This window comes from Gekko japonicus, unplaced genomic scaffold (assembly GCF_001447785.1).
Source record: "Gekko japonicus isolate JY-2015 unplaced genomic scaffold, Gekko_japonicus_V1.1 scaffold1331, whole genome shotgun sequence".
Lineage (NCBI taxonomy): Eukaryota > Metazoa > Chordata > Lepidosauria > Squamata > Gekkonidae > Gekko > Gekko japonicus.
This window is the reverse complement of record NW_015163128.1, coordinates 433,150-443,487: the sequence shown is the minus strand read 5'-3', so window position 1 is coordinate 443,487 and position 10,338 is coordinate 433,150. Positions and strand designations below refer to the sequence as shown.

Genomic DNA, 10,338 nt, shown 5'->3' with positions numbered 1-10,338 from the left:
CCGATTCCGCGGCGGCGGAAATCGGGCCTCCAAAGCGGGGGGTCCCCCGCCCCCACTTGGCAGCCCTACTGGGCTCTGCTGAGCAAATGAACAGTATTCCAGTGGGAATGCCCAGTTCTTGTTTGTGTTCTTTGTGTAGTCTTACATAAAGCTTCTGGCTCTGTGCAGAATCAGCTTTGGGACGTTCCAGAGTTCTAGCCATAGAACTGGTACTTCAATCCATTCCTCTGAGGAGATGGGTTTTCAGACATTATGCATGCTGTGAAGGAAAGGGAGGGGAGCGCCTTTCCTGTAGGATCCTTTCTGACAATCACATTACTGTTATCTCCAAGAACATTCTCCCATGGGGTAGCAGCTTACATTTAAATGTATCTGTGATTGTTCTCTGCCTCCCTGGTCTAGGCAAGACACCCAAAGTTTAATGTGCTTTACGTGGTTTGAATTTTACTAAACACACCCACAGGGAAGGTACACTTTGCCATTGTGCCTTGCTGTATGACAAAAACACTGATGCCCATGAATGACTCATGTGGCACCCTCGCTATTGGGGGGGGGCTGCTTCTCCTTTAAAACCGCTCTGAGACGTGCTTGCTTATAGGGGAAACAGTTTTACCTTTAATTCACACTTTGTATATATATATTTGGTAGTTATCTGCTGCCACCAGGAATTAAAAATGCCAACTCCCTCTCCTTTGGTAGTGTGACCCAGGGTCTGGGCACTTCAGAGGACTATGTGGCCCTGAGGAAGTACTGTATTGAATTCTGGGATATGTTTAAACAAAATTTGATTTATTGAACAAAGAACAAAAAAGGTCTCTGGTTATCTTGAACTGTTACTGAAAAAGGAACTTGTAAAACATAACTAGCAAGCTTGGTGTCACACAGTCTCGCAGACACTAAAATTCCACTCTGACAGGCTTCTCTCTCTCTCTCATATGCGTAGCCACACTGGTCAAGCTCTTAGTCTTAGGCACACAAGAATAAACATTGGTCTAACCACACAGTTTAGACACAACTTGTTCCTTTGCCATTTAGACCCTCTCACAAAACTTCTAGAGTTCCACAGACTCTCTTTAAAGCTTTTTCACCCTTCACTCTCCAAAGACACACACACAGAACTCTGTCATTAAAAAACACACACAGAGACACACACACACACAGAAATTCCTCTCCGAACATCTCCTCCCACACTCTCAGTCATCAGCCAGTCACAGCACACTCATCTCCCCCTATCACCCTCCTTGCATTACTGCAGTCAGACTAACCTTTAAAGGAACACACACACTGCAGTGGCTCAAGTGGTTAAGACGCTGAACTGCAGGCTGTGGAAGGTCGGTAGTTCAGCAGTTCGAGACCCAAGTGTGCCACATGACGGAGTGAGCTCCCGTCTCTAGTTCCAGCTCCTGCCAACCTAGCAGTTCGAAAGCAAGACATTGCAAGTAGATAAATAGGTACCGCTTCGGTGGGGAAGGTAACAGCGTTCCATGCGCCTTGGTGTTTAGTCATGCCGGCCACATGACCACGGAAATGTCTTCGGACAGCGCTGGCTCTTCGGCTTTGAAACGGAGATGAGCACCACAACCCTAGAGTCGGATTCGACTGGCTTTCGAGCAAGGGAAACCTTTACCTTTACTTTACTCACATATCAGAACAAGGAATCATTACAACCCATGCTTCATCTACTTTGATATCAGTCTCAGTCTTGTAGCCAGCCATAGTCCTATTTCTTCCATTCAGCTTTGTCTGTTTCTTCCACTCACAGTCTGCTTCCGAGCCTTTTAGTCATTTTTCCCTTTCTTACTTCACTGATTACCAGAAAGATGGGACTATATTTGAGTCAGCAAATCTAGAAGAAAACATTTTTTAAAAATCAGCATTCCAAATCTTAATATTCTTTCTGAATATGTAGGTGGCATCATCAGGCTTATATAGCTGCGGTGGCTCAAGTGGTTAAGACGCTGAACTGCAGGCTGTGGAAGGTCGGTAGTTCAGCAGTTCGAGACCCGAGTGTGCCGCATGACGGAGTGAGATCCTATCTCTGGTTCCAGCTCCTGCCAGCCGAGCAGATCGAAAGCAAGACATTGCAAGTAGATAAATAGGTACCACTTCGGTGGGAAGGGAACAGCGTTCCGTGCGCCTTGGTGTTTAGTCATGCCGGCCACATGACCACGGAAACGTCTCCGGACAGCGCTGGCTCTTCGGCTTTGTAATGGAGATGAGCACTGCAACCCTAGAGTCGGACTCGACTGGCTTTCGAGCAAGGGAACCTTTACCTTTTTAGCATTGTTTGTACAAGTCTTTAGATACCTAGCCTACATCTGGTCAGAATCTCTGACCACTACCCGCTCCTGCTCATCCATGTGGGAGCAAACGATACGGCCCAAAGAAACCTTGAATGGATCTCCAAAGACTATGAGGCTCTGGTCAAGAAGGTGAAAGATCTGGGGGCACAGGTGGTGTTCTCCTCCATTTTACCTGTTGAGGGCCATGGAGCTGGAAGGTAGAACAGGATACTAGAGGTGAATGGCTGATCATGGTGCTGTCGAGAGGGATTTGGCTTCCTGGACCATTGTATGTACCTCTGACATGAGGGACTGTTGGCGATGGATGGGGTGCACCTTACAAAGAATGGGAGCAATGTCTTTGCTGGAAGACTTGCAAACCTGATCAGGAGGGCTTTAAACTGAAGCCATCAGGGGTGGGAAGAAAAACCTGATGTTGTGCGGCATCCCCAACACTAAGTTCAAGAAAGGGAGTGACCAGAGAATAAATGAACAGGAGAGTGGTGAGTTCAGTAATTTTCAGGTAAATTCGAAGGGACCTAAGATAGGAAAGGATGTCTGTAACCTGAGATGTCTTTATACTAATGCACAGAGTATGGGAAATAAACAGGTTGAACTTGAATTTCAAGTACTGAAAAGTAAGTATGATCTGATAGGTATCACTGAGACTTGGCGGGATGAGTCTCATATATGGAGCACAGCGATTGAAGGATATACCTTGTTCAAGTAGAACAGAATAAACAAAAAAGGAGGTGGGATGGCGCTATATGTCAAGAATGAATACACTTGCACTGAAATTCAGGATTTCGAGAATTGCCCTGTCGAAAGTGTGTGGGTAAGGATAGAGCGAGGGGGAAAAGAAGGGGATATTGTGGGGATATACTACAGACCTCCAAACCAACCGGAGGAATTGGATGATGCATTTGTACAACAGCTTGCTAAACTTTCACAGAGACAGGATGTGGTGATTATGGGAGATTTCAACTATCCAGATATTTGCTGGAAATCTAACTCTGCTAGACATGGGGCATCCCGCAGATTCTTGAATAGTCTTACGGACAACTTCATCTCTCAGAAGGTGGAGGTGGGAACCAGAAGACCTGCTATCTTGGATTTAATCCTGACTAACAGGGAAGAACTGGTTGATGAAGTGAACGTTGTGGGATCCTTGGGGACAGCCCCTTGGTAACAACTTTTTGCTCAGGGGCCAATATTTTTCTCAGGGGCCCTGCCATTATATGCCTGTGTGGTACTGCCATGCCATGCTCATACTTCTAAATAACAACTAAATAATAAATACAAGAGGTTTATTGCACAAAAATGTTTCAGGGAGAGACTTGAAGCCCCATTGGAAATAATGGAAACCAAGAATGCCAATTTCCTTGCATGGGCTCCATTGAAATACATTACAGCTCAAGAAGAGTTGCAAAGAAAATGCAGAATGGATGGTGAGAGGGTTGGAATCCAAGTCTTATGAGGAAAGGCTGAAAGAGTTGGGTATGTTTAGCCTGGGGAAGAGAAGGCTTAGAGGGGACATGATTGCAGTCTTCAAGTATTTGAAGGGCTGTCATGTAGAAGATGGAGCAGATCTATTCTCTCTCGCTCTGGATTGCAAGACTAGATCTAATGGGTGGAAATTACAAGGGAGTCGTTACTGGCTAAATATCAGGAGAAACTTCCTAACTGTAAGAGTGGTTGAGCAGTGGAACAGTCTGCCTCGGGAGGTGGTGGATGCTCCTTCGCTGGACGTTTTCAAGCGGAGGCTGGGCGACCATCTTTCGGGTATGTTGTAGGGCTATCTTTCAGCTATGCTCCTGCAGAGTGCAGGGAGTTGGACTAGATGACCTGCAAGGTCTCTTCCAACTCTAACATTCTATGATCTCTAGGTACCATTACCATTTGTGGGATGAGCTTACTCTACTCATAAAGCATTTGCCATATGGACAATGTCATTTGTCCAGACCGAGGTTTTTCATCTGTCAAAGCTACGAATGTGCCATGTGCCACAACTGGTTTTGTTCAATGTCCCTTTCCTTTAATACTAAGTCTTGTATCAGGCCACCAAGAACAAGTTATTAAAGAAAGTGGACAGAGACAAGAAGGCCACTTCTTACCTAGGCATTATTTGGTCTACTGTTCAATGTTCTAACAGTCTTGGTTACACTTGGGATTACCCTTTGCTCAGTCCCCTATAAATTCTTATATGCTGTTTCAAACCATACATATGCTGAATGTTCAGGGATGTGGTCCTAGACAGTGTCTGAGTAACTTAAGGACTGTATGCTCCCCTAGGAACCTGCCCATTGCTGAAGGTCTTAAACAGAGGCACTTATGAAGTTAGCTAGTTGAATACCAAAGAGATGTGCATATATCATAGAGCTCTCTCCTTACTCTGATTCACCAGACTATAATTTGTCCCATGTGGAACCACCTCACTACAGAGGTGTGCCTAGGGTTGCCATCCCCCCCAGTTTGCCAGGGGTCCCCCGTTTTTTGGGGGGGGTTCTCCCCACCGCTGGCCAGATGGCCGGCGGGGGAAGCCCCGCCCCCAACACCCACAGCCACCCATCTCTCTCCCTTTAAGTGTGTGGAACCCGTGTTTCCTCCCAAGCCCGATCTCCGCAAGCTTGCAGGGAAATGCCAGCTTCGTGCTCTTAAAGGGGAAATGCCAGCTCCTGCATTTAAAAGGGAAACGCCAGCTCCTGCATTTAAAAGGGAAACGCCGGCTCCTTTAAGTGCAGGGAACTGCCGTTTCTGGAGATCCGACGTACGGGCGGGTGGAGGGGGCAGACGTCCCCAACGTGACCCCATCACGTCGGGGATGCCCCGCCCCCTCCAGGAACGCCCCCAAAGTCCCCCGCTGGGGGTGGAAGACGGACATGGCAACCCTAGGTGTGCCTGATTTCTCTCGCTTTTGATCTTTCAGGAGGCAGCCGAAAATGGTTTTATTTAGGACTGACAGTCCTAAATTATGATTGTAATTTTTTTATGTATTTTATGTACTCTGTTTGATGTATTTTATCTACACTGTCACAGAGCTAAAGTGTGATCATCTTGATATTTTTCTTTGATTCGTATACCACCTGGATCTGCGGTTATGCAGGATATACATGTATGGGCAACCAGACTAACAATACAATTTAAAATTGAAGTGTCGACTTGATGCCCCTGTGGCAAAACCACTGCAGTGCTTTGTTCCAGAGCCACTGCAAATATACCATAACTCCCATCCCTGCCCTTCCCTTTGCCCTCCAGTACTTATAAGTGGCTATAAACTATTCTGCAGGGCATCTCATTGAAGCCAAGATGTTAAATAAAGCAAATAAGCACAAGTTGTGATTGAAGATTAGTGGTCTGCTCAGATGCATGTAAAGTCCCTGGCTGTAATCCATGCGATGCTGTGTGCTCATGGAACGATACACCTGCTGTAGGTAGGATTGTCAGTCTCCAGGTGGTGGCAGGAGGTGCCCTGGAGTTACAACTGGTCTCTAGATAAAAGAGATCCGTCCTTCTGGAGAAAATGGCTTTTGGGAGGTGGGGCTCTATGGCATTATACCCCACTGAGGTATCTCCCCTCCCCGGGCTGCACCCCCAAAATCTCCAGGAATTTCATAACCCAGAGGTGGCAACCCCAGCTGTAGCAGAGTTAAAAGCCACACACCCCTCCTGCAGACTAGAGTCGCCAGCTCTGGGTTGGGAAATACGTGGGGATTTTGACGGTGGAGCCTGAGGAGGTCAGGGGTTAGGGAGGGAGTTCAGTGGGGCAGGGGTCATTTCCTGCAGGAGCGCACAGGAGCGGAGCTCCGGCAGTAAAGAGCCCAGGGGGCGGGCACATGCAACAAGCCCCACCCCCTGCTCCCAGCAGCCCTCAGTCAGAGCAAGAAGCAGCCAGGTAAGCTGCAGAGACCCCCAAGGCCAAAACAGTCCAGTGGCACCTTTAAGACCAAGTTTTATTCAGGTACAAGCTCTCCCTCCTCTGCGAGGACAGATCTGCACGTCCCGTGTCCCCCCCCCAATAACTAGCAAACAGTCCAGTGGAGCCTAAGCGGTGAGTGTTGCCTTCTGACACACATCTGGTGATGTCAGGGGGTGTGGCATATGCAAATAAGTTATGCTAATGAGCTCCTGCGCCTCCTTTTCTACAAAATGACCCCTGCAAGTGGGATATAAAGCCATAGAGTCCAAAGCGGCCATTTTCTCCAGGTGAGCTAATCTCTGTCGTCTGGAGACGAGATGTAATTTCAGGAGATCTCCAGCCATCACCTAAACCTTGGTAGCCCTGCTGCAGACATACTTCTAGCGCAAGGTATTTAACATTTTCAGATCTGATAGCACTGATTAGATGTTCAACGGGGGTGGGTGGGAAACTCTTCACTACGGATCAGATTATATGCTTCCGATTCTTCGTACTGCCGCTTTGAAAGGGTGCGAACACAACAGAGCCCGTTGAATCCTTTTGGTTTCCATTTTCAGCATCAGCTCATGATAAATGCTCCACATGAGCATGGTTTCCAGCTAGGTCATCTATTGCTCATATGCAGGCATTGCACACATGGGCTGTTAGGCTGAGTAAAAACCATTAACAGTTCTGACTGCATTGCACATGGGAAGCAGCATGTTTATATGGGCCTGTGCACTCAAGCTGATCAGATAGCTGACCCGTTTGCAAGATTTTCAGTTCAAAATGAGCTGTTTGCTACCTGGAATGCTCCTGAGCAATGCTCCCTCTAAGCTGTGGAGTCTTGTGAGCAGAACTCCTACTTTGCGAGCTACTGGCATTAAAGTTGTGAGCGAGCGATTGGGCGACTTCATAAATTAGTTTGTTCTGGAGCCCTCCTTCCTGAGCAAAGGCAAAAGTGTGTGAGCCGGAGGCTAAAAAACTGAGAGCTGGCTCACACTAACTCAGCTTAGAGGGAACACTGCTCCTGAGTGTGTGTTAAAAACATAATGTGCTTGGAAATATTAAAAAAGAATAACTACTTGGTCTCATCCACTCAAGTGAATCTTATTTTCAAATGTTACAGGCTCTATACAACTCTATAAGAGCATGTTTTTGTTCTGTTTCTTTCTGTGGCCTGAAGCCTTTTCCTGTGTTGCTCCCTCTGTCAATCAAACCAGTTCTCTTCACCCATTCAAATATCGTATCAAATCTTTCTGCACATTCTAGTACCAGTTGGATCGTCTTCCTTATTATTCCCTTTTTTGCATCCATTCTGTTACTCTTATTCAGATACTGAATCCTTGAAAGGGGGATTTTTATCACTTTTATATCTTTCAAAGCTCAGAATGCTGATTTTGCTAAGCACAAATTAAGTAATAGTTATAGTAATAACTGTTTAAACAGTTCTTTAAAAGTCCTTTTTAAAGATTCAGGGTTGTCAACAAAGATTCAATTTGACTTTCAGGAGCTAATCGCGTGACACTACAGGACTCCAACATTCTTCAGCCAATGGGATTGACAGTGCTGGGAAACCATCTATACTGGATTGACCGTCAACAGCAGATGATAGAAAGAGTTGAGAAAACCAATGGATACAGGAGGACCAGAATACAAGGGCGAATTGCTCACCTGACAGGCATCCATGCTGTGGAAGACATCGACATGGAGGAATTCTGTAAGTTTATCACTTCACATTTCTCTGGTATTGGTGCATTTAAAACGTTTAACAGTATATATATGGGTTGGAGTCTTTTTGCAAATGGTTGGCTTGCCTCTTCAGGTTATTTCAAATCATCTAGAATTTTAGCTGCAGCTGTTTGTGTGTTCTAGTATGCAACATTTTGCCCCTTTATGTGTGCCATAGAAGTTGATACGATAAGCATGTGATAGATTTCTATGTTAATTGTGCCAGACTGAGTGTGAGTAAGTATTTCAGGAGTCAGAAATTATACTCAGCACTATGTAAAAGTTTGTAGAGAAGAGATGTTCACATGTTCTGTTGAGCTTCACCCCTGGGTCATTCTTGGAATTTCATAAGGCTGCCACCAGAGTGTGAAAATGGCGCTGTGGGAAGCTTCAAGCAGAATTCCACTTCGAGGCCAGATTTGTTTTGCAAGCCACATAAGATGATTTTGCAGCTTGTGAAATTAAACGCTATTGACTGTTTCTAAATCACAGCGATCTAAAGGTCCTCTTGGTCGTTCAGCTTCCTGCGCCACATCAGTCTCCAAAAAGATAAGCCCACAACTTGTTCTATTATACCACACTAATTGAGGTTTTTAGCACAGGCACCAACCACAAACTAGGCCGTAGGGTTTCACTACCAAGCCAGGACACCTTCTATAGAAAGATAAATATATGTTCATGGATCTCGCAACTAAAACATGTGGCAGGTCCTGGTTTTACAGTACTTCATTCTTATGCATATGGACCACTTCATCTGGCAATCTAGTTCTCATGCATACCAGATCTTTTCTCATATTTCAGGGGCCACCACATTATGTTGCATGGCAAATATCAGTCAAACCTAAAAATTAACCAGAGAACTGATGCCTTGTTGAGTGAGAAATTTTCTTTTAAAAATTAAGGCAAGCACTTCTGCAGTTATACATCCTTGGGGGTGTGGGGGAATGTGTTTGAGCCTGGAAAAGCACAGATTTATCATTTAAAGCAGAATCTTTGTTGGCTCATCGTCTCTTTCTTGGCTTCTAGACACTATTGATCTGTGCAATGGCATCTTCAGGATATGCATTCTTTTTACTAAATACTTTATAACTTTTTTAAAAGGAAAGGAAAACGCTTCCTGTCCCCCCCCCCCCCCCCCCCCGGCTAAATGCCTGAGTGAGCAGGTAGAGAGGAAAAATATAACTGCTTTTAGTTGTATATTTTCCCCATTCAGTAAAATTCCTCCATACTATCTTGTATCCATAAATGAATCTGTCTTTTGATTACAAGTATTTTTGGGCTCGGTCCAAGACAGGATGTGAGCAAGTAACAGAAGCAGCTATATTTAGAGCTTGGAGACTTATGCCTTGTCTCTATGCATGTTTGTTTGGAAGCAAGTACGATGGGTTCAGAAGATATTACTCCCGAGTGACTGCACATAGAAGTGTAGCGTCTATATACTATTAGTGATGTATGTCCCACATCAGTGGATACCTAAATCCATGGATCAGAGCCACAAGGATGCTAAGCAGATTTTTCAGCAAACTTGGGGGACCTCCCCAGTTTGCAGAAAAATCTGAAATAAAAAGAATATACCAAGGAGGGGTTATCTCAAGGAGGGGTTAATTCCCCCCCCCCAAAAAAAGAGAAAAAGCAGAAAAAGCACCTACCTCTGGCAGTTTGAGGAGTCCGGGAACCAGGCCAGGCCAGGCCCAGCAGTAGCTGTCGGAGAGTCCAGGGGCTGCACCAGGCACAGTGGCAGTTGCAGGGGAGCCCTGGGGCCATGTCAGGTTCAGTGAGATAGTGGGGTGGGGTGGGGTGGCCCCCCACAAGCCTTGCATGCCCTCACTTGTTACAGAATAATCCTAAACATTTTTACACAGAAATAAACACTGCTGTTCTGGTTCAGACAGGCACTTGGGGTGAGAGGCAATAGGTGTAGTCCAAAAACACTTTGGGGGTCAAAACACAGCTAGCCAAAAGTCCCAGGGGCAAACCAGAAGGGCAGATCTGAAGAGCACAAGCCAGGTCGCAGTCCAGAAGGGCCAAGCACATGAACGTCTAAAGCATAAAAGCATACCACAAAAGGGTTGTGGACAAGTTGCTTCCATGCTGGGTTTTCTTTTTCTGGCCACTTTTTTCAAAAGTCACTCAAGGCCAGGGGCAACTCCTCAACCTGCTGTGTCATCCAGCAGAGGTCATTTCGGGGGGGATCGCGGGGGATCGCAGTTCCCCCGGGTGAGGCACGAGGGGGCGGGGCACATGATGAAGCCCCGCCCCCTGCTTCCGGCCGCCCCGCTTCCGGCCCTCATTCAGCCAGGAGGAGGCAGGAGAAGAGGGAGGGTAAGTTGCTTCCCCCCCGCCTCTCCCCACCTCTGCCTGCCTGGGGCCAGGGAGGGCCTTGGCGGGGCTTCCTCGCACTCCCGCTGGCCTTGCAGGTTCACCGCCGGG

At 46.5% G+C, this 10,338-nt stretch overlaps 1 protein-coding gene across 1 annotated transcript in view; it reads left to right on the top strand.

Moving 5' to 3' along the window:
• LRP5 (LDL receptor related protein 5) overlaps nucleotides 1–10,338 on the top strand; it is a gene marked incomplete at its 5' end in the record, with an annotated part of 120,917 nt that overhangs the window by 84,263 nt on the left and 26,316 nt on the right. The window contains one exon of the mRNA XM_015406923.1: nucleotides 7,688–7,897. Coding sequence (XP_015262409.1) covers nucleotides 7,688–7,897 — 210 coding nt within the window. The remainder of the gene's footprint in view (nucleotides 1–7,687; nucleotides 7,898–10,338) is intronic.